Raw genomic sequence first — 24,126 nt, 5'->3', positions numbered from 1 at the left:
GCCAGTGTATGTGTACATTTTGGTAGGCCCACGACGGGAGTAAGTTTCTTCAGGCCTTTACTTGATTGATCAGCAGCGTCAATGGCAATGCCACGGTAGGCCGTGATCAATATCTAAACCCCATTTACATTCCCCTCACAGCTCTTGCTATTCACATTCAAATTCTAGATGATTATAGAAGGCCTAAAAATTACCCCATTACGGGCCTAGAAATGTGTAGGACGTTAGGAGTGAGAAACTAGAGTACTTGAAAGACTCTGCTAGTCATCCACTGGATGCCATGCTTATAGCGAATGACTCGGTTCGCTTGATTGGCTCTCGTGGCTTGCTTATGATAGTCATTTTGAATTCAGATCAGAAAAATACATTGACTATATTAACAAAGAGCAAAAGGTGATATCTTTTAAACACCGTTTAATGCATACTGAAAAGCATGCTCCACCTTTAAATAAGCCATGATATTGGGCCCTGTGTTAACAAGCAAAGGCTAGTTAACATAATATGCTAGTATTCAAATAATTGCACACCAAAAATACCTTTATTGGGGTGATTGACACCGTCATGTAACTGGACATGTCACTTATTACACTCATACGGCTGTTGGATAGATATGTCATGTAGGATTCATAGTGACATGTAACGGACAAATTGACGGGTCACAGGTCATACTTACCACGTGATCCGGGTGTCCCATGGTACTCTGACGTAGGCGAGTTACCAGGGATTACTGTGCAGCCATTTTGAATAACTAATCAGGTAGTCCCCTGATGACAAGATTGAGGCCTTCTGGCAAACGCCAGCCTCCTGGCAAAATGCCAGGCAGAAGATGATATTGTAATCGATGGTTACTGAACCAGCTAAAAAGCCTTTCATAATCAATGTGTCCATTTTTCATGGATTTCCCAAACTGTACTCGGTCATTTGTAACATAAGTGATGTAAGAAAGGTACCAATGGAAAGGTAACCAAAATAATGTAAATTGTCAAAATCAATAACCTTGGCATATTAACCCTCTGAAATCGGATTACCTTTTTTTGATACGCGCAGTATAAGGTGAGCTAACATTTTTTGTAGCAGGTCGCTTATTAGCCTTGAACTCTTGTCATCAGTGTTAATCCTAACCAATTTTGAAATTTTCGTTTGCTTCCTGACCAGCATCTAAAGAACTGCTGTTTGTCACAGTTTGGGTCACTGTAGGAGTTTATGATATAAGTTTGAATACTTCTATTTTCGTGTCGTACCCCAGGACTAATGTGTTGTCCCTCATACTGATAGACGGGGGGGTTATACGACTCCGTCTCAGGGTATTGTCACTGAAGTTAATTCTGATCATATTCACTGCTTCGTTAGCTTCATCCGAGACATTTTGGCTGCTGTCATTTCCACTCTGCGCGACAGAAGCAGGTTCAGTACCACATTCCTGTTCTTCCCTCCTGTCCTCCGCTTCCAAGACTTGATATATTCTAATCTCATCGTTTGCTTTCATAAGACCAGAAACAAACACCTCGCCGGCACTTCCAGTACAAATATCGACGCAATCAAAACCCTCCACTCCATGTGACAATGATGACAACTGCACGAGCATTGATCCACTCCATCGATACCTCACGATCTTGTTTATTAATGTAGCCGCATACAATTTTTTCCTTGATCTGCTATACGTCGCTCTCATTGCGAAGCCATGAATCTGAACGTTATGGATGAGGTTTCCTTCAGTATTGAAGACAAGAAGATGAGAATTGGTTTCGTAAGGACCGCCATTCAATACAAACATGTTGCCTTCGTCGTCTGTTTCAATGCCCCGATTCTTTCTGACCAATTTATCACCAAAGCATACACGGATGTCCGATAATGTACCAGTGTTAATATCAATGGCCTGAATGGCAGGCTCGGTCCGTCTTAACACCATTACCTCTCCTGTGGATGTGATGGTCATATCTACTGCTGGCTCAATATCTCTCTTGATAGTCACCGAGCTTTTACCTGGCGATGTTGTATCATGCAAGCAAATCGTCCTCCCTTCTCCAGTCTGATACAACGAAACCACACGACCATCATCATAATGTTTTAGGCGACGTACCCTATGACAAGGAAGATCTGGTGGGAAGGACAGGTCAGTAACCTTTTCTACAGATGTGTATTCCGGCATCTGAATTTCCCCACCTAGGTGACCAATCTCCATCTGATCATCACCAAGTACAAATCTCACCATTCTACTCTCTATATGTAAGAATGAATTCACATCATCTCCATGCTCAGCTACAATGGACAGTTTCTGTAGGTCATCACTGACGTGTACCAGATTGGGGACTGTCTTGTCATCAAGCACTCGTTGACGTGATGTCACAGTGTGCGCTAGATCAATCGTTGTTTGTACCTCCGCCATGCCTTTCGCGTGCTGTGCCAATAACGTCTTCAGTTTGGCCAAGTGGATATTTCGTTGGTTTCGAAGGACTAGGCAGTATTCTTCATTCGTGTTTTGGACATCTGTCCTCTTCTTTTCAGTTTCGCTAAGGCTTTCCTCAACTGCGTTTAACTGCTCCTGAAGATTACGACGTTTGATGGAAAGTTCCTCGTGTTTCCTGTCATAAATGGCAATGACCGAATCCGTCTTTTCCGCGAGTTTACCAAGATCGGACTCAATCTTTTCGATTGCTGAATCGTGTATCTGTTGAAGGGCATTTTGGTGTTGTTCCTTCTTCATAAGCTTTCCCTCAAGTGTCACAACCTCGTCTGCCACTCTTGTCGTTGCTTCATCAACAACCTCCTCGTGTGACGTCACATCATGGTTCCCACTGCCAGAATGTGTGGATATACGGCAAACACTGCAAATCGCCTGGTTGCAACCTCTGCAAAACTTACTCAGCGTTTTGCCGTGTTCCTTGCAGATGCCGATCAATTGGTGATCGGCGGTCTCTGGGTTCAGGTCATGCTTCCTCGAGCAGGACGGACACAGATAGATGTTCTCGCACTTCTTGCAGAAGTGGGAGGCAGCATTTCCACATGCGATACATTTGATACCTGCGGTATTTTCTTGTACGTTTCGGTATCTGTCCATGATGGATTTCAAATGGAAGTTATCTTTTAAGTTCTGGACTCCCCCCGCTGGTATGCGACAGTCTTCACGACAAACGGGGCAGGAAAAGACGCCCCTTCTATCACTTGCCCGGACGAGGCCTGAGACACATTCTAGACACGCGGTATGGAAACATGGCCCCATGATCTTGGGGTCAACAAGCTCGTACAGATGGATCGGACATTTGAACTCTTCACTCAGCAAGCTGCTGGCAGACGCCATCTTGATGAGTTGTCTGAAATAAAGAGAAAAGGAAAAATCAGTGATTGGGTCATTTTGCAATCGTCCCTCACCCCAAACAGGTATCTAGCAGGAATACATTGCTTGAATCTCGAAAAGTGCAAGTATTCCTCAGAGGCCCATTTTCGTGTAGGCTGTAAAAACACTTTCTGCTTCCAGTTCCTTGTAATGGAAACACAAAGTAGATCATGTTTATCAGAGTTCATTTACAGGAGAGATATTCCATGGTCTTTGGTTACAAGTACGATTTCATTCATCCCAGGTTGATCTCACAAAGACAAAGCACGACCAGAATAGCAGGATAGACCTAGTTGATTATCCGATGTGTCTCGGTTTGATTTACACTATCTGGAATTGATACAGTGGGTGGCTACGTGTACCTTTAAACTTGCCACAGTTTGTCCTCAACGCTCACCATCCACTGCCTTTCTTCCTCCACTCCAAAACATGGCAACTGATGTCGGAGGAAAATTATAACTGGTCCTTGCACTTGGACGTTCGGAGTGTTTGGGTTGCGAAGTGGGTGTGACATCAACAGCTTTATATATACATAGTCGTCATTGCTATTCATCAAACCAGTTTTGTTAAATCCTATCTTTTCCATCGACTGACGATATTCTATATTTTGTGAACAAATATCATGCTGTTTCTATGAAGGGCTTGACGACCGTACGATTCTAAGCCTGAGCGAATGGTTTCATTTATACGGTTGATTCGTGACCTACTTTATATCAGATTCTCTTACTTTTTGTTAAAATCAAAAGAGTAGGAGAATATGATGATCAATAAATTCAATACACATGATTTCAATATCACGATGTTTTTTTCTTAATGTGGACAGTCTTTTAACTCTAGGCTTTTAGTTAGAGGTGATTTTTGTTGGCACATGTATTTGATCGTGACCTACTTCATATTCATGCCAATCTACTGAAGGAAAAGACTAGCATTGTCATTCACTGCTGGTAAGTCGGCATGCTTCATATTATATAGGCTTACGCATTTTGAATTAAAATTAGCACTTGACATTAAAAGCAGTGCCGTTCGTATTTAGTATGTAGTATCCCATCCCCACCCAAGTAACGGGGTATATGGTGGGATACAACCCCGTCCCTGAGTGATACTTAGTTTTATCCTTGTTCTCCTCAGATCTGATACTTGTGGCATGATGGTCAAATAGGACCATAAAAAGTTGTCGTACATTCTTTGATTCTGAAGCGTTACTTGGGAGCTACCACGGTGCTACTCCATATTGTCCAGTTCTCTACATGCACTCTGACTCTTGAGAATTTGTCTGATAGGGGAATAGCCGTCCCTGGTATTCTGGTTGTGACGCATTATACTTGGGTTCTACGAGGCCTTGTTTTCTTCACGAGATCTGACACTTGTGAAATGGTCAGATAGGGTAATAGCTATCCCAAGTGTTCTTGTTGTGAGGAACCTTACTTCGGAGCTACCTCGGTCGTACTCAGTATTGTTCTAGTCCTCTTTAGGTGATCTTAAACTTGGGAAATGATCAAATAGGTCAATAGTGTCTCAGGAAGGTGTTTTGTAGTTCTCTTTATGTGATCTGACACTTGTGAAATGGTCAGTCCCGAGATGAGGCACTAGCCGTGTCTGGTGTTCAGGTTGTTGTGAAGAGCTACTTGGGAGGTGTGAGGGTGCTACCTCGTATTTTCCTTGTTCTCTTTAGGAGATCTGACACTTGTGAATTGGTCAGATGGAGGACCAGCTGTGTCTGGTGTTCTGGTTGTGAAGCACTACTTGGGAAGTACTGGAGAGTGGAGTGCTAGTTCATATCATTCTCGTTCTCTTTAGGAGATCTGACACTTGTGAAATGGCCAGATAGGGCAATTTGTCAGTCTCTGGTCCTTGCAACTCCTCTTTCAAATAAAACCCAACCAGATCCATTTAATGATATTTACTTTATTTCGATGAACACAATGTTTGTGTCTCACTAGATAAATATGTATAAAACCTTTACAAAATATATCTTGAATATCAAAATCTTATCACAAAAAGATGGACGGTTTCAATAGGGGTAGCTTTCTTTGATAATCTCCCTTCTGGTTAGTAGAAGAGTAGTAACTAGCTAGTAAGTCAGCATAAAGGCCTTCTCCGCATTTTCAAATATTTTAAAATTGAACATGGATGTTAAAATTATTAATTGTGTAAGTACGCACAGGGTGTAAATTTTATCAGTGGACAGATTTACAAATACTATTAAGACAGAGTTTCAGTGAATTTGCATGCATTATATCTGCTTAGGGCATTGTGCATTTATATTTTTAATGAGCCATCTTCAAAAGTGAGGAAAATAAAATGGCGTTCCCCTTCAAGATTTTGACTCTCCCATTTTTCGAATATACGTGTACATACTGAATCTTTCATTGGCAAAACTTGATTTTTGAGAGTGCAGGTTACTGCAAAAGTTTATTCCTAAATTCCTCTGGTACCAGAGGATTACAGATAAATAGTTTTCATGGATTACCGTGGATTCGGAAATAGACAAAAGGAAAAATCAAAATTGATTAATTTAAAAACACCTTCCCAATGTCTGTAATGAGACAAGAGAGCTCATGATAACACTTGTGGTTAACATGCAAATGAGGCTGAGTTATGTTGTCAGCATGCAAATGAAGCTGAGCTGTGTTGTCAGCATACAAATGAAGCTGAACTGTGTGGTCAGCATGCAAATGAAGCTGAACTGTGTTGTCAGCATGCAAATGAAGCTGAGTTGTGTGGTCAGCATGCAAATGAAGCTAAACTGTGTTGTCAGCATGCAAATATGATAACAATTGAAAACGTCTTCCATCTTGACCAGACCTTTTATCACTATCATCTCCAAGGCCGTTGTGACATCACCCGTCCCCGTGCAGAAAAATCTACGGGGTTCACTGCAAGATGGTGATATCAGAGGATATTCTATCTGAGCCAGAGAAACCACAAAATTTGGACTAAAACTTCTAAAATCGAATTAAAATTATCAGATACTTGTATCATCAAATATTAAGCACAGCAGAAGCCTTTGTAGTTAAGAAAACAGCTGCTGCACATTAATGCACATTAATGCACAGTAATGTACACATAAGCATTTATTTCATAAGGTCTTTATTTGTACCACTGTACCTTAGGTGACCATCTTTAATCCAATCATATGCTATAAGTTGTCACAAAAAATATTCGTACATTGCATAATTCTTGAACATTCGCATAACAAAATATCACAGATATAAAAAGTTCCTCAGCAGTATTAAGCTACATAAATACATAAATACATGTATCACATTCATGCTTTGGAGTTGATCCCTTGACATGCTGTAATCCCCTTGATTTTTGCCTACCATTTTCATGATTATCATGAGAGGGTGTACAATCGCAAATGTCAGGGGTGCAAATATTTTAAAAACGTAATAATTTTTTCATTGCTAAATCACCCATTTGCAGGAATAAATGGCTGCAAAATCTGCATTGTGTGTACTACTAGCCCTTGCTGGTTTAAGCTTATCAACCACCCTGAAAGGTGTTTCTTGAGAGTTGGTGTCATAAAGGTATGCCCTGATAACCCTTTGATATGTCAGGAAAACAATGGGAATTTAGGCCTAGGGGAGTGCAGGCTTTGCTTGGAGACAATCCATAATTTATTTGGTAAGGCCAAAATTGTTTTAACTGCAAGGTATGGGGCAAAATAACGTGATGTGAAAATAAAATTTTGCAAACATCTAGGGGTTTACAGTATCAAGCTGGCCTCTCCATCAGCATTTTACCTTCAAGGGGGCTATACACAGGAGCTTGGGACCCCTTTGGTGGTCTCCAGGTAGCATATGACATGATACACCATAAGGGAACGGGTCTGGTTTGACTTGGTGATAAAAAATTTCTGACCAAAGCGTGTATAGCGCCGATGTACTAGTACAAAGTAGAGACACATATCAACAACTTCTTGTGAAACTGGCTCAATCTAGCTCAGTCCAGCCATGCCCAAGTAGGGCCACACAGACACTATCATTACATTTTGCTAAAGACTGCACCTTCAAAGCCCAAAAAGCTTTCATAGTAATCTAAGGCCCCAGAAATGGCTCCTTTGGCAAATCCAGGCCTAGCCACTGCAGCAGTTCAAAGTAGGACCATACAAAGGCCCGGTTAATGTCTTGCGTATGATCCATTCCTTTTGCCTCCACCATTAGGCCCCGAGCGAATTTCAATCTGCGTTCAAATTCCTTCTTTTTGCGTTCCAGTTCCTCGGCGAGGCGTCGCGCCTCTTCCATTTGTCGCCGGGCTTCTTCTTCTTGGCGTTGTCTGGAAGCAAAACATTTTTGAAAATTCAAACTGAACTTAGCCACTTCTGAGAAAATTATGAAAATTCAAAATGCCATTGCAAATTATGTCGATTATGATACCACTGACCATCAGGAATTGCCCATCAAGAGCTTTCTATCGAATGGTCATGTATGTGATGAAGAATTCAGATGCAAGGGCCACTAAATCTCAAGGGTTCTTCCAGTCAGTTTCAAAGGGATTTTATAGGTTTGCAATGAAACGCTTTGGTATTTAGATCTGGGCTACTGTCAAATTCATTTTACAATAATCATCTCAATTTCTTTCAGAATGGTGTTAAGCGGCATTTGTAGATATTATGGAGTTTCAGACAAGATTTTTAGACAAATCTGTGTCCAGAACTACAACTATTAACTGCTAAGATATTACAGAGTTTGAGGGGAGTGAGTCCGCACAAATTTGTCTGAGATGCTTTTTGATTGTTCCAAAATGGCTATTACGATTCTGGATAGAGAGAGAGGGTGGATAAGCAGGTTTCTTGGTTTGGCTAAAACAGCTATCAGAAATTGACAATGGCAGACAATTAAAAGGCAAAATGAGGAAAGAAATCTGACCCCCACCTTTCTAATTCCGCCTCCTGTCTCTTCCGTTCTTCTTCTTCTTGCTTCCGTCGCTCATATTCTGCTCGCTCAGCCACCTCCATCTGTGCCAGCATCTCCTCTTCAACGCGCCGGCGCTCAGCCTCCTCTAGTTCCCGTTCTCGTTGCAGCTCTGAAACCAGTCAAATAAAGCCCGTATAGCAACAATAATGACACAAATATAAGTAAATAGTTCTTGACTCTATAACATGTATACATGTACTTGGATTTGTTGACCTGGTTCTCCTTTCCAGAGACTCAACAGGGCTTCCTGCACAATACTCCCAGGCCAGCGACCATGACAATTCGACGTTGTGGCCAATTTTGAAGTGAGTTCTCTCCAGTCTGACATCACAGAATTAGCCCCCACACCTGGCACCTTCTTCTCTGTTTGACTCAACATAGTTCCTTCCATCGTTCTGCCATAATGTCCTGGGAGTCTTATTTTTCATCTGGGACAATCCTGTATCCCGCAAAAGACCATCCCTTTACCTTTTCTGATTCTTTCCTCCTCCATCTGTTTTCTCTTCAACTCCTCCAGGCGGCGCTGGTGCTCCTCCATTAGTTTCCTCTCTCGTTCCAGTTCACGCATGCGTCGTTTCTCCTCAGCTATAAGTGCTGCTTCTTCACTCTGTCTTTCCAGAGCCTCTTTTTCTTTGTTGAGCCTAAAAGGGTCAGGGGTCAAGGGTCAAGGTGACATTGAGTTTATGGTTTAACTATGGGTAAGGATCAATATTTTATGCATGAGATAACGCTGTCCTTGGAACTGCCGCAACAAAATATGCTTCTAAAATGGCTATTTTTGTCTGATTTTGAAGATTCAAAGTTTTACGGGGAGCAGAGGCATATGTCTTCATTTTTCTTCTGTCATACTAGGCATTTTTGAAGGTAAAACCCCTGCATTACCTTCTCTCCTCCTCCTTCCTACGCCTTTCTTCCTCCAGCTCCTGCCTCAAACGCTCCTGCCGTTCGTGCTCCTCCTTTTCCCGGCGAATCTGCTCTTCTCGTTCCCGCCGCTTTCTCTCGACGTCCTGGCGACGTTTCTCTGCCTGTGCATTCCTTTTGGCCGCCCGCAGCGCTTTGTTATTCATCTGACGGAGAAGGGCGCTTTCGTCCTGAAGGGAAAGATGGGTTGAGATGCTAACTTATTGATGCTGTCACACCTGTAAGGAGAGACTGGTGGGCTGCTTCAAAATTAACCCTGCACAACTTCTTGTCTACGTTTAGAATTATTTATTCAATGCAATAGGTGAATACCGCATGTACTATGTGACACAAAAAAGATTTCTTACTTTTGGTTTTGAATAACGTCCAAAATATTCAACAACAACTTACTCATTGATCTCGGCTGCATGTAGCCGAGATCAATACTTTTTGTATGATCTCACTACCAGCATTAGTAATTGTGTATTATCAAAAATTTATAAGGGTCGCTTGTATATTTTTGGTATTATGCATTATGCATTGCTGGCCCCGAATGAATCAAGCAGAGTTTCTGTATGTGGCAAGGGCGTGTCTGTTGTGTTTGGTTCCCAGATACAATAATTTTTTGAACACTTCCAAGAATCAATTCAAATCTATCCTTGATATTCTCATGTTTCCATGGCATACACATGCAGGATTTAGATGGCAGAGGGGATGATAGTCACCTTCTCACCACCAAGTGCCAAAAAAGCCAGGGCAATAGCAAGAGGGGGCACTGATGGGGGAGATTTTCAGAATCATGGAGGGCAGAAGAGGTATTTTGCTTTGCCCCCCCCCCCCCGCCCACCCCCTGCATGTAGCATCACACAAAACTGACTCCTATATAAATGATGTTATGAGGCATTTTTGGACAATGCCTTGCAAATTCCTGGTAAGCCTATATGGTAGCATACTGCATTTTAGTGCTCCATGGTTATAACAGTTGAAGTAGAACAAATAGGTTAAAAGGATTTCGTTAAATGCTATCACCGTTTGAATGATTAATTTGTGCAAGTTATCAATGAATAGCCACAGTATGTTATAAACAAAATGACAGCCATATATTACAAAATACACCTGTATTAAAACGTGAAATAGCAATTTCCTGTGTGCAACATGATAAAATCTGTCGGGAGTCTACACCACTTTATTTTGAAGTTCGAACTGCCAGCCATGTCCAAAAAGTTAAATTAAAGCCATTGAAAGTTGATTTATTCGTCATCAACAAATTGAGCTGCGGGTCACTCGAAGAAAGACCAGCAAGCGGTAGTCTAAAGATAGAAGAGTCCAGTAGATCAAGTGGCGACCGTCATAAATATGACTTGGGAGGGAAATGATAGGGATTCCCATTACTGGACGCTTATGGCTTCAGACAACATCTCACTAACTTTTCACCCAAATGACACAAAATCCGTAGAAAACACGTAAAAGGGGCTGCTTGTTGGATTATTAGGAACTTTACACCTCACTGGATGCTACCCGATGCACAACTGAATGCTGTTTAGTAGGTAGACTACCAAATCTGATTGAAGCAGAAATGGTTTTCAAATGTTGAAAATGTAGACTCCCGAACAGTCCTGACAAGTTTCACATTACCAGTGGTTAACAGAAATTATAGTCCCTGAAATCATGTGCAATTAAGAATAACAACAATTATTCATTATCCCACTCGAATATGATTAGAATTAGGCATGACAAAACATCCAAATTCCCAAATCCAGTTTACCTTCGCCGGTTTCAAACTACCGGATTCGGATTCTAGAGTTGTTTCATCAGCATCGTTATCCGTCTGCAAATATCATATATGACCTTTCAAAATCTGGGATCCATCAAACGGACGGTGATTTATCTTTACAGCAGAGACACACAAAGAGCTTTTACACGAACAGTGATGAGAGACATTGCATGTAAAAAGAAGATTTTTAGATGCACCACAAATCAGAAAAACCTAATCTGGGTTGGTTTGTCTACACCTGCATCTGGGTGTGGTCACCCAGAACCTGCATGCGGGTGTGGTCATCCAGAACCTGCTATCAGCATCCGGGTGTGGTCGTCCAGAACCTGTTTCCGGGCGAACAGGGTCTATACTATGACAGACCACAGCACTACTAAAACAAAATAGTCCATGTGAGAAGGTAGAAGAAGAAGAAGTGTCACAAAATGACAAAACTCATACTCAATGAATTCTACTTCTGAGGAAATCTACTTTGAAATCTGTATACACTAGACCTATGTTAATGACAAATCATATCAAAAGGATTTCTCATTCGGAAGAAATCTGCGCTGAAATTTGTATAAACTAGACCTATACGGTGCAGGGTGGCAAAAAGACTCCAGGACGATTATACTTCCACCACCCAGAGATCCAAAGCACCAGTACCATTGGATGGAGAATCTCTATAGAAGAAAAATTAGATCGAGATGTCTTGATGCGGTTTAGTTGTTTTAGCTCCAGAGCCAATTATGTGAGGCAAAGTCGGGAATGATTTGAGCCGAAAGACGAACTGAATTGGAATAACTACAAAAATTACTCTCAACCGTGGTTCACATTAAAAAAATATTGAGTTGAGAGAGCGGAGCGTCAACTGGGACATTTTAGCTCCAGAAACAATAGTGGGGGATTGTAATGTAAGTAGGAGGAAACCAGATAACCCAGAGGAAACCTTCACTGTCAAAGAGAGTCCCGCTCTCTATCCCATTAATAGAATTGAACACCGGACCACAGAGGTTACAGGCACTGACGTTTCCAATGCACCAATCAAGAAGACTTTGCTTCACAAAACAGGACCTGAAGCTAAATCTACATAACCGAATTACGATATCTTCATCTCATTTTACCAGAAAGATTCTCCATCCACCCATAAACGCACATTTTGTTTCCTGGGGAATGGTATGCTCGTCCATTTTTTGGGTCATCCTGCATCTTTGTGACTAGACTGTTAACAGCTCGCACAGACAGAATCTTACAATGACAAAGCTGACTCCTAATTAAATCAAAGAAATTCTAACTTTGCACTTTTAAAAACTAGACGATTACACCTGATTGTAGCATAACTAGTGGTACCACGATATTTTAGAAGCAGAACTGACTTAAATACAAACATCACTAGCAAGGGCACGTACATGTAACAACAAAAAATATTACACCGTACAAAGCAACCTTGGTCCCAGGTTCTCTACATTCCTATACACATATACCAGCACCCTGGGAACAAGGTTGACGCTGAAATCCTTAAAATTAAATGCGATAAAAGTATTCAAATGGATGTGGTTTAAAATGTGTTCAGAAAGATTACAGACACATCATGTGGCTTAATCAAGGTCAAATTCTAAGGTCAAGGTCAAAGGTAAATATAGTCACTGGGTAAAGTGCAAGATGGGATGTTGTGCCAAAAGTGGACAAGATTAAGCAAATGTACAGGGTGTTCCAAAAAACAAGCATCATTAGTGAATCATATTTAAGCCATTATTGAGACTTTGGAAAGATAAGACTGAAAATTTTAGTTCCAGTGACTCATCCGTAGTGACAATTTTTTGACACGAAGCATGTGGCAAATGGCAATTCTTCGAGGAAACGCACAAGACTGCCTTGCGATTGCGTGAAAGTCAACTGACATAAACTTTCATGCAAATCCCTTCAAAATACTGATATTTCATACTTTTTCACGGCCTAACATGCGCTGAATTGATTTTTCAAGATCACAGGAACCCATACCAAGGGAACTCTGGGCCTCTTTAGCGTTTTAAATCAACGAAGATAGACTTCAAAGTATTCTTAAAGGTCCTCTGAACTGGACCCCTGGATAAAGTTAGCCAAATAAATATGAATTAAGTCTGTCACTGCAGCTTCCAGCATGGTACCTACTAGGCCAATTGGGTTTTACTTCCGAGTTGATTTTAGCCTTTTATCCAATTTCAGTTTTTTTTGGGACACCCCATACATAGCAGAACAGGGCTATTATAAGCTTCACAATAATAGAACGATTATACAAGACTAAGATAACAAGGTCAAGGTCACACCGGCTGATAACATACCTCCTTCTGTTTCTGAAAATTATTCGGAAAAGAAATTCTAGGGATGAAGAGTGAGAACGCACGCTTAGCACCCTCACCCCCAGGTGTTTGAACTCCCTGGGGATGAGGTTGCTCTAACATCCTATACGGAGGGAGTGTAGGGAATAGGAGCTAAAACTTGAAATTTGCACTTATTTTAATATGTCATTTCCTGAATAATGTCCTCGGTGACATATTTTTAGGGTTAGTTCAACACTAAAATACATATTGCTGTCTTGAAGATTTTATCCAATCTATGCTTTAATTCTCTTTTTTGATGTCCATGTCTAGTATTTCCTTATGCCACACTTAACATGGTATTAACCCCTTTACCCCAACATTAAACACACATGATTTTCAATAGTGACTTCTTATTTATCAGTATTTCAAATTATAAAATTTATTAGTAAAATTTTTCTGAGACTTTCATTGATTTTATATGCAACTCAAGCGCAGCTAAAGGGCCTATACCGACATACGTGACTTAGAAATAACAAAGGTCTTGGGGTTTAAACGCTCTCTAAAACACGTTTGTAGGCATAGACCCAGGAAACAGTATTGAGTCTGTTACAAAATGTCGCGAAGAAAATGTGCCATTTCTAACAAAATCTTTAACATGTTTGAAGCACCCCACAAAGAAACGATTTGAATCGCTGCTTCCTGCAATTTGAAATGCATGCAACAATAATCACTTCTTTGCAGTGGTCGTGTTACACATAGGTGTGAATATATTTGCATGTAGATGTGATTCAAATCGCACGATTGTAAAGCGTGACTTCAATAATCTAGTTTAAGTTGCAACTGGCCTACCTAATCAAGGGATTACGAAAAGGACGAGGAAGAATGAATTCCTAACATCGCAAACAAATTACAAACAGGATTCAAACATAGAAGGAACCAAAGGAACTAAAGCAGGTTACTTCAGACTGACCCTGAAGAGGGAACATTCTAAAGGTATTTGTTCAATGCCGCAGCAAAAGAGGGCGCTAAGATGGAATGCTCGACTTACAGAATCTGAGAAATCTTCCGTCTCCGTTTTTAAGAGCGATGTTGCGCCCGATTTTCTGTCCGTGGTTTCGTCGTCGCTGAATTCGTCGCGTACTATGATGATGGAGGATCCCTCGGATTCGGGTGATGGCGTCCGCCATGACGGTGTCGCAGAGTGCTGGAAATATATGCGGTAATTCAGTAATAATGAGGAACGTTCTTTAAATATTTTTACGATTTTGAAATATTATTAAGATTTCGAAAATTGGCAGCACAACATGGTAGCATTGCCACAGATGTGCTCCACATGTGCTACAAAAGTGCTGCTTTCCATAACAAGCTCACTAATATGCGTGAAACACTAATGCAGCACTGGTCTAGCACTGATGTAGCCCTGTTGCGGCACCTTCATTTCTAGTGTTGAAATGAGTACTCGGTGAGTACTCGGTATGAGTACTCCAATAGTATGAGTACTCCAATACAATAATGAGTGTGCTGCGTTGGTGCTCAAATTTGAATGTGTGTGCTGCATTGTGTGCTCTATCCAAGCAGCAGCTTTCATAACAAAATATTACTGCGGATAATCACACATACAGAGTCCTCCTAAGAAACTCGGGGCAAAAACAGTGGGCATGCCTTTCCATAAATGTTTCCATATCAAAAACCTACCCTTGAAGAATGTTCTGTAGGCGGCCTAGGGGTTGGCTCTGCTGGTGGGGGTGGGGTGGGCTCCTTGGGTGGTGGTGGTGGAGTGGGTTCCCTTGGTGGTGGAGTTGCTGGTTTCTTCTTCTTTACCACCTTTTTCTTTGGTTCTTTCTTTGGTTTGGAGACTTTTGGCTTAGCCACTTTGCCTGTTGTCGGAAAGGAGGCAGGGATAGGTAAACAAGCAAGAGAATTTGCATACATCTGATTAGCAAGATAACTACAAAAGGAGAATGTAGACCATATACAGTGGAACCTCCCTTAGCGGACACTTCTCTATTAAGGACACTAGTTTTGGTCCTAAATTGGTTGTTTCCATTCAATTTAACCTCTCTAATAAGGACACCACTCGTCAGTCCCAAGGGTGTCCTCAATAGAGAGGTTCTACTGTATATATTTAAAGGGGTACGCCGTTCATAATTACTTGTGGTCCAGTTAAATAGAAATCCACTAATACACAATGCCGTAGTGCAGTTATTGTGAATACAAATTTGTTTAAAACTTGGTATTCATAGTATTTGTATATCAGCCTATACAACGGCAATGTTGAAATTAGTTTAAACTTGGTTTTCATAGTATTTGTATATCAATCTACACAACGGTAATTTTGAAATTTGTTTAAACTTGGTATTCATAGTATTTGTATATCAATCTCCACAACGGCAATGTTGAAATTTGTTTAAATTTGGTATTCATAGTATTTGTATATTAATCTACACAACGGTAATTTTGAAATTTGTTTAAACTTGGTATTCATAGTATTTGTATATCAGTCTACACAACGGCAATTTATATTCAGTATGCATTTTCGCACTTGGAATTTTTTAATTCAATTACAAATTCCAAATTTTTAATGAACGGCATAGGCCTTTAAGGTCTAGTCTGGTCTTATTGTGTAGCACAGATATGGAATTCCATAAGGCTGAGGGTACAAAGAAGTCACGTGTCCATAAATCATGTGACTTAATGTAACATCTAACAGAATCGTTGTTTTCATTTATTTTTCATTTTTGCTTTTTTATCCATCTACAGTTAAATGAGAACGATCAGACATTTGTTATCCTAACAACAAAAGAACTTCATTACATTCATATACATGTATCTCACAAAATCCATAATACCCAATCACATTGTCAACAAAATGTTTAAAATTGGTTGAAAATAATCTCATGAGGATATGATTCAGTTTGGCATCAGATTTTGCCTTAACTGAGACTTTTGAAAAGCATTATATGCAGCACTCATATAAATCTGATGCAAGTTTCATAAGACCTCACACTCGTTACCAGTTACAAGCAACATAAGAAGAAAAGAAAAAAATGTTAGATTCTACTGAAATATTAATATGTCATTTCTCTGCAAGCAATGCAAGATATTTCATGTTTCAAGAAAGGGTCTTTCCATCATAACACTATGAACAAACACTGTGTTGGCTAAATTATTCATTTTCTAGATGTCACCAGAAAGGTGTTACGTTGACTGTTACAATCCCTCAAAAACACACGTTATCAAAATACTCAAAATGATGAAAACGGCAAAATTATTGTTATTGTCACAACCACGTCACTCTCATCAAGTTCTAACCAAAGACGCGTGGTGTCGCCACTGGTGGTGTCAGTGAGGGCGGAGGAGGGGGTGGTGAGAAAAACTGCACTCCTGGTGATTCATCTGGTAGAAATAAAAGACTGCTCAAAGCTCCTTTTCCCGATCAGCGCCCCTCATTGTGGAGCATTGTTGCCGGGGAACAAATCGCCAGGTTCCGGGGTCAGCTTTTGATGTTTCTGACATTAGGCCAGCCATGACGTTGAAATCAACGGAGGCAGACCCCACAACTAGGCGAGTTTGGCCACTCCACTGCGAGAGGCGCTTATCTTGAAAGAGTGGAAATGTTGTTAGTTTAAAAGATAGGCCTACTCTAGCCACCGAATAAAATTCTGCTGAAAAAATGCAGAAGAGCACCATAATGCGCTGAAGCCTGTTAGACCTACCTACGAACAAATAGCATTTAATTTTATGTAAGCTTTCAACCTAAGAACAAATTTGTTCATGATGGCGCGAACAAATTCATATTACACTATTTTGTCAAAAACCGACATAAAAGTCAGCCAAAAGTATTGACTAATTAAAGAAGCATACAAGATGGTTTCTAAACCTATTTTCCAAATATAAACATTACCATATTATTTTCTTCAGCCTGGATAGAGCGTGCCTGCTAATACTGCAGTTCCTGGTCATTTATTAAAACCTTGTACAAGCAAGCAAGTTTATTCCTTTCTGAACATGCTGAAGAGTGTTGTAATGGACCAATTAGTTAATTGCCATAGCAAACTCTGTGCAAAAACCAAAAGCATAAAACGTGACCTAAAACCTGTGAAATTTATCAGCATGATGAAAATAAAGATTGGTTTATGATCAATTCGCGATTAAGTGTTGTCAAAAAGGTACCTAATTTTCATTACAAAGAGTTTGGAAAGCCGACATAATCACGCATCATCCCATAATACTCTGGAATGGTCTGATGAAACTACATCTGCGGCAATCGTAAACCAATCTTTGTATTAGTAGGGTGGGGTGCTGTACTCTTATTGGAATGACTCCAACCTTTCTGCTTTTTTGTTTTATCAGGGACCACCGAAGTGGAGGCTTTTGAAGGGGGTTCGGCAACTGATGACTCTGAAAAAGGGGTGTCAGCATCTTATACAGGGTGCATCAAAATAGGGAACCTCATACCTTAAGATAGTATGCATTGAATGGGTCAAAACGTTACAGGCATATCGAACATGTTTGAAGTATGCAAGAGTTGCAATTGAAATCACAATAACCACTCTTTGAAATGGCTGCGAATATTTCAGGTTTTATTTCAGGGTTGCTTGCCCTGTATTGAATTTTCGCATACCTACAGATACTACTTCAGTCAAAGTCAAATAAAGGTTACTGCAATTGGGACCAATCACACAGCATGAGCATTTCATATCAATCAACAGAGACAAATGGACATTTTTGACTTCTATAGTTGTGAACAACTCTCATTCACAAAAAAATAATAATGACTTTAAAAAAAATACACAAAATACTATGTTACAATCATTTTAGCTTAAAATAAACAAGAAGTTGTTCCTTTTTCACACAGTCCATATCACAGAACATGCATTTTCAACACAATACTACAGCCACTCTGTGAAAAGTGAGTAAAAAATAAGAAAACTTTGAGGAAGACGAATATTTTTAAGTGTGTCTTCGATATACAGTGGACAGATCTGTGAGCTGCATTGATCATGTGTGGGCCTGATCTAGGCCACCCATTGAATAATTTGTAAACTGATCACAAACAAAGATATCACTGGATGTACTACGTCGACGCTAGCAATCCTGCTGAGTCCCGTCTATTACGATAAAAGGCAATTACATGTAAAAATGCATGTGCTCATTAAGAGGTGCCCTTCAGCAGACTTCAATGCATCGACACAGTATTTTGAAAGTTTGTGCTCAAAAATAGATTTAGATCAGCTTTAAGAGAGAAAACAAGTGTGTGTGATCTTTGAATTTAATTGATAGCATGCGTGTTAAAGATGTATATTTAGTTGAAGAATCAATAAACAACTACTCTTTATTGATTCTTGAAGAACTTCAAAGAACATCTGTTCAACATCTATTGGATGGTGATAGAACTAGAGCAACAAGTACATGTACGTGTTTGGCAATGAAGAGCAATGTTCTCTGACAAGTACACATACACATACATGTTTGGCAGAGAACGATTGAACTGAAATGAACTGTGTATTATATTTAAAGTCAGTGGATAATAGTAGTACAAAATATCATGCATTTCAAATAGTTTGTGTGTAAGTATAGACATTTGCATCAAATCGAAAGTCTTAACAAATATGTTTTAACCTGAATAATTTATTGACGCAAATGGTCGGACTTCTTTCAATTGGTCAACAATTAGGAAATCGTTGTCCCCTGTAAAGAAGTGGTTATGGTTTGATTACATCAAAAAGATGCAAGGTGATGCATTGATTAGAATCTGAGAATTGATTTTTTTTCAAACGGGGGGGGGGGGGGGATTTTACCTCTTCCTTAATCGAGGATGGTCTGACATGCGGAAATTTTTACTGGACACCGAGTTCAAGACACAATGTCGCGAATGACATTAGGTTTCAATACAGCGCAGCACATTTTTATGCTACTCATTGGAGCATGTATCATCTCTGGTTGGAAGAAAGCATTCTCACAAGCCATGACCAGTAACCTCGGTTTCCAACTTGCACAAGATCAGCAGAGGAGAACTTAAAGATTTATAGAGAAGAATTCTAGCAACTCCAACTACATGTAAGTAAAGTCTGGACTAGCCAAAGCTAGGATATGTAAGTATTTGTCAAGTTTTTATGATTTTCGTTTATTCCAAAAGTATACTTAGAAAAAATTGCCGTTATTACAAAATATGGTTCCTTATAGATATCATGGTCCACAAGTTTTGTTTAATTTGGACAAACCCAGTAGGCCTGAAGTTCCTTTAAGTTTATGTACTACTAAGTATTTTGGTATCCTACCTTCTCGTTTTGCTGGTTGATCGTAAGGTCCATAAAGACCGGGCAGTGTCTTCTCCTCCTTCACTTTTCCTGAAATACAAAGTGAAAATACGCATATTCATGAGTAAATCAATAATGGTATCAAAACCTTTAGGAATACTTACTATAAGCGGAATTTTGATGACAATTCCAAAAACCACCCTTCTGTTAAAACCTCAAATTGTGGTAATAAGTTTATGTAGTTACAATTTGTTTTGCTTCTTCTCAGCAAAGAACAGGGAGTACACCAATAGCCAATAGGATTCAAAATTGGCACGGTAGTTGGTTGGGACATGCGTAACGAATGCTGCCAGGCACACTCCCAAGGACATCACTCCGATGGACGGCCGACAGGAAAGAAACCAATGATGGCCAAACATGCCAAAAGAGACCTGGTCAGGTAGAGGAGATGAAGCAGCTTGGCCCAACATTTACAGACAAGGCACGAAGAAGACTGAGTAAGTATCAAGGTAAGTTCTTCATTGTCTGCAATTCTCTCTGAATGCCTTAATGCCTGACTCCACTAGGATATCTCCAGCTTTGGCTAAAATAGGATGGCTCCTGATGGCTACATGGTAATTCAAATTATCCGCTAGCTGAGTTGACGAGAAACTGCACCATCAGGTTATTTAAATATTATACAAAATACATGTACATCTGGAGACGAGGATAGTTTTTTCCAGAGTAGGAAAACAGCCCAACAAAAACGGGCCTTTATTCTTCTCTTGAGTGATCTGCTCATACGCTCATCCGTGTTCCAACCAATCCGAACTCGCTCATCAACAACAACAGCAACAACTTACCAACTTTAAACTCTGGCTTCTCGTCCTTCTTGTCCGCTGAGGCCTTACTCTTCAAACTCTTCACACTCTGACCCTTCCCTTCTGACGCACTCTCCGAGGCTCCGCTCTTTCGTCTTCCCTGTAAAATAATAAATGTGTTAACATTTTCAGCTCCATCTGACGTCAATCAACGTCAATCAACGTCACTTTTTTGTGCCAAAAATACCCCCCATCCAGTTGCTTATTAGTTAACTAAAGGCCTCAATGATAAAACAAAACAAACACCATCTCCAGGGTGATGAAGGAACTGACTTATACAATGCGTAAGAATCAGTTGTAAAGCGATTCTGTCTTTTAATTTTTCCGTATACAGTACCTGTGAGGTGACGCTAGACTCCCTCATGATCTCATCACCAGGTGGCGCTGTCGTCCCAGTCTCCCGCCCGTCTTTCCATGCATCTGCACCATCTACGGCATCCTCGGGGCCAGCAGACTTCTTCGATCTAATCGTCACGGACATCGCCCGAGTACCCTTCTCTGACCCATTTTCCTCTTCACCGGGTAGCTGGGCATAGTTTATAATGTCTAGTTCACCAACATCACCGACGAGAGACTGTCTGGGGATAGATGGTGCTCTTTTACCTGGAAAGTATAAACATTTTTGAGAGTTTGAGCGACAATTGAGAAAGGGATTGGAGCCGGGTATCAAGGAAAAGAAACCCCTAACACTAAAACAGGATCCCTCACAAAGGCTGCGGTCGGGCAAGAATGCCTGTTTTCGCGAGTTGTTGCCAATTCAGGGAGTTTTGCCGTTCACAACCGCAGAATCAACTGCACCCCCTTCTCAAAAACCTTAGGGGAAATCCCACTATCTATATAATTCCCAAGTCCTCACAAAGAAGAAAAAAACCGTGGTATGCTCTGCCACCTCTAGATTTGAGACAAGTCCTGTATAAACAACATGTGCCAACTGTACAAAGTAGAGTTAGCCCTCCGACATCAGTCTGAATACTGACCTCCTTTCTGGTATGTATGCCCCTCCTCCACATCGCCCATCGCTCTCATCATCTGACTCTTTGACCTGATAATGCTCTTCCCCGTCGCGGTGTCCGTGAAAACCTCGATGTCGTCCGGTGCAAGGTCCTCGTTCAGCAACGCTTTGACGAGGTCGTCATCGATCTCAGCATCGGGTGGTATTGTGATGGCACTGCCAGATGTGTTAGAAACTAGAAATTGAAAATGACGTTTGGGGTTCAAGGTGTCAAAAGACATTTGGTTCTAACCACAGTAAAATGCCATACAAATTACAGTCATCATTTTTGATTCATCGTTTGTGTAAATACCTGATTGTTAAGCTGATGTGAGTTTAATTCCAATATGCAATACGCCGCCTGCTTCCATATACATGTAGCTTAATATCTTTGTTTACAAAAAAGTACATCGCAAAACTTAATTGTTATCGCAGGTCACCATGTAAAAAATTACTTGTGTGTAGGGCGCTTTACCTATATTTGTAAGCGTTGTCTTCAGTAAGTCCTTATATTCATTCATCGACGGCTCACTCTGTGACCCTTTCCTGGCATTCATCAAATCCTGGAGTGCTTCCTGTAGAAGGATGAAATAGATTTCGAAATAAGGAAGAAAGCGTAACCCAAAAAAGATTTGGAGTAAATTGTTTTGGTATTCAGTAGGCATTCCCCTGGTGACCGTCAGTTTGCACCACTGTCTGCATTTAGAAATAAGCTACAAGGGGTGTCATCAGATAGAACCGCCATCGGAGTTTGGGAATTCGTACCACTGGTCAGATGGAAAAACTATCTCAATTTTCACTCCAAAAACACACCTAGCCTGTCACCGATGGCCTTCTCACTGCATAAATGAAAATATCATATCGTGTTGGTGACCCTGAGTGCTAGCTTCCAAACACATATCATCGCAACGCTATGTATATTATCACCAGCTAGGCATATTATCACCATTTACGTCAGGTCGTTATTCCCCCAATAAAAATGTTGATGATAATAGGCATGATGTCCGACGAGATAATACCTTAATAACACGATTCTAGACGGTAATTTACCACTGCTAAGATATACAAGAAAATACACTGTGCCTGTTCTTATGTGACTGCAAATTAATCCTTGCAGGCCATTCATACGTGAGAGTCCGTTGCACCCGCCCAGTCACGAAAAATGTGACTTAGCAAATTCCATTGGCAGTTGTCAAATGTCTCGTACAAACCTTGAAGAACCTCCTAGCCAGTTGCTTATGCTGCATGAACATATATATAAACAAACTATCAGATGTCGACCTCATCATACTGACCCACATTTAGAATTTATTTTGTACTCATGAGAACAAAATCGCACCCAGTATGTATAACCATTTACTATACGAAAGACTCCCCAAATATCTGCCTCAACGAGAGTTAAAACAATCATCCTGAGGACCCACTGAAGACGTAAGGGGTCAATGTTTACTTTTCCCAGCCCTGCGCATGAACCCCTGAGACATTTCCACTTATTTGCAAAATATAGTCAATCCCTTTAAGTCAACTTAACAACCTCGCCTACTACGACTGTGAGATCATTAGACACGTGATCAGGAAATGTTATCTAGGATCTTGACCCCGCTGTTGCTGTCGTGACCACACCAAGGTTGGGAAACCAGGCAAGTAGCTAGCTTTTCTTGTATATTGTAATATGAGTTCTGATTGGGTTGCATTTGATTTGGCGCCAGATATTAAGCCGATGAGGGGAAAGACTCCGGCGTTTTTTAACATTAACTCATTATTGCCTCCGGCTCAACAGGCAGGCGGTATTTGCACCACGCCACCACGGGCACCACGCGACCACCACGCCACCACGCGAACAGGCGGAGCGATCATAATGACGATATCAAAATAGCGGTCGATTCATTGGATCATGGTTTCTTGGAACAATTATAGATGGCGTTGGCTGCTATCCTAGCTTCTCTGATGCCCGTTCTTGGGATTATTGGAATAAAGGCGTACGCCAACTACGGAAATACGTACTGAATTACCGTTGAGTAACTAGACCTACTCCAACTGACGACTGACCTGCAAAAACCATACGAGTACGAGTGGGTTATATAGTCTCCCTTTAAAGGGGTGGCCGTTCGTTTGGGTGGGGTGGGTTGGGGGGGGGGGGAGGAGTTAGATTTATCACTCACTCGAACACGTGTGCATAGTTTCAACATACTGTTGTGTGAGAGACCCTTATTGGCGACTTTGTGTAACTTTATCTTGCCTACCTAGCTGTTGCCTATAGTTTCCCATTAAAGAGGGACTATGTAGGAGCAGGGGGTCAAATTGGCCAACTTTAGCCGACTTATAAACAGAGTAAGGGCATTAGGTCTTATTTGATTCATCACTGAATGTATCCCTGTTACAGGCGTGACTAGGTTAGGACAAACTGTGAGAGGTGAGAGACTCACTGGCTACTTTGTGTAACTTTATGTTGCCTACCAAGATGCTGCCTATAGTGCCCCTTTAATGGACATGTCTCGAATCTTATGCATTCTTTAGGGAAGGTGAATCACTAGGCTTCCCAAGCCAACAAGCTTGGGAATTCTTCTTCTTATCTTCAATATTGTGATCATTATTATACATTGTATATTATTATTATAATCGACGCGCCCGCCTGACCTTTGAAGACCTTTGTTCAATGGACACCAAAGCCTAAGTTGCATTATGTCATCTGTAGCTGTGACTAATGACACATCTACAAAATAAGTCAGTTTGATGAGAAAGTAAAGGTTTCAAACCAAAACAGGTGCCCTCTGTAATGGAACTCATTTGAACGCAATATGTTGCGTAA

At 40.7% G+C, this 24,126-nt stretch overlaps 2 protein-coding genes across 14 annotated transcripts in view; both read right to left on the bottom strand.

The window, feature by feature from the left end:
- Window positions 1-444: 444 nt before the first annotated feature.
- LOC135499733 (uncharacterized) lies at window positions 445-3,782 on the bottom strand. Its single transcript, XM_064790673.1, has 2 exons — window positions 3,697-3,782; window positions 445-3,311 (listed from the first exon to the last, which is right to left on the bottom strand). Exon 2 carries the CDS (start codon window positions 3,296-3,298, stop codon window positions 1,202-1,204), a length of 2,097 nt encoding a protein of 698 aa, XP_064646743.1. The 5' UTR covers window positions 3,299-3,311; window positions 3,697-3,782; the 3' UTR covers window positions 445-1,201.
- Window positions 3,783-5,223: 1,441 nt separating this feature from the next.
- Window positions 5,224-24,126, bottom strand: part of LOC135499975 (uncharacterized protein KIAA2012 homolog) — a 61,661-nt gene continuing 42,758 nt past the window's right edge. For 9 of the 13 annotated variants that reach the window (XM_064791053.1, XM_064791058.1, XM_064791060.1 and 6 more), the window contains 13 exons: window positions 22,529-22,558; window positions 21,793-21,892; window positions 21,304-21,513; window positions 20,664-20,929; window positions 20,309-20,426; window positions 19,488-19,556; window positions 17,536-17,607; window positions 14,902-15,083; window positions 14,255-14,410; window positions 9,136-9,344; window positions 8,722-8,894; window positions 8,212-8,362; window positions 5,224-7,612 (listed from right to left, as the gene is read on the bottom strand). In XM_064791053.1, the coding sequence (XP_064647123.1) occupies window positions 7,375-7,612; window positions 8,212-8,362; window positions 8,722-8,894; window positions 9,136-9,344; window positions 14,255-14,410; window positions 14,902-15,083; window positions 17,536-17,607; window positions 19,488-19,556; window positions 20,309-20,426; window positions 20,664-20,929; window positions 21,304-21,513; window positions 21,793-21,892; window positions 22,529-22,558 (1,974 nt within the window). In that variant the 3' untranslated portion in view covers window positions 5,224-7,374. Of the gene's footprint in view, window positions 7,613-8,211; window positions 8,363-8,721; window positions 8,895-9,135; window positions 9,345-14,254; window positions 14,411-14,901; window positions 15,084-17,535; window positions 17,608-18,828; window positions 18,898-19,487; window positions 19,557-20,308; window positions 20,427-20,663; window positions 20,930-21,303; window positions 21,514-21,792; window positions 21,893-22,528; window positions 22,559-24,126 lie in introns of all 13 variants that reach the window. The other 4 variants (XM_064791055.1, XM_064791059.1, XM_064791054.1 and 1 more) reach the window with 3 other exon arrangements.

This window comes from Lineus longissimus, chromosome 15 (assembly GCF_910592395.1).
Source record: "Lineus longissimus chromosome 15, tnLinLong1.2, whole genome shotgun sequence".
NCBI lineage: Eukaryota > Metazoa > Nemertea > Pilidiophora > Heteronemertea > Lineidae > Lineus > Lineus longissimus.
The sequence above is the reverse complement of the archived record's forward strand: the minus strand, read 5'-3'. Positions and strand labels throughout refer to the sequence as shown.

Coding starts and splice junctions, on each gene's coding strand:
- LOC135499733 (XM_064790673.1), bottom strand. CDS start 3,298: ATGGCGTCTGCCAGCAGCTTGCTGAGTGAAGAGTTCAAATGTCCGATC.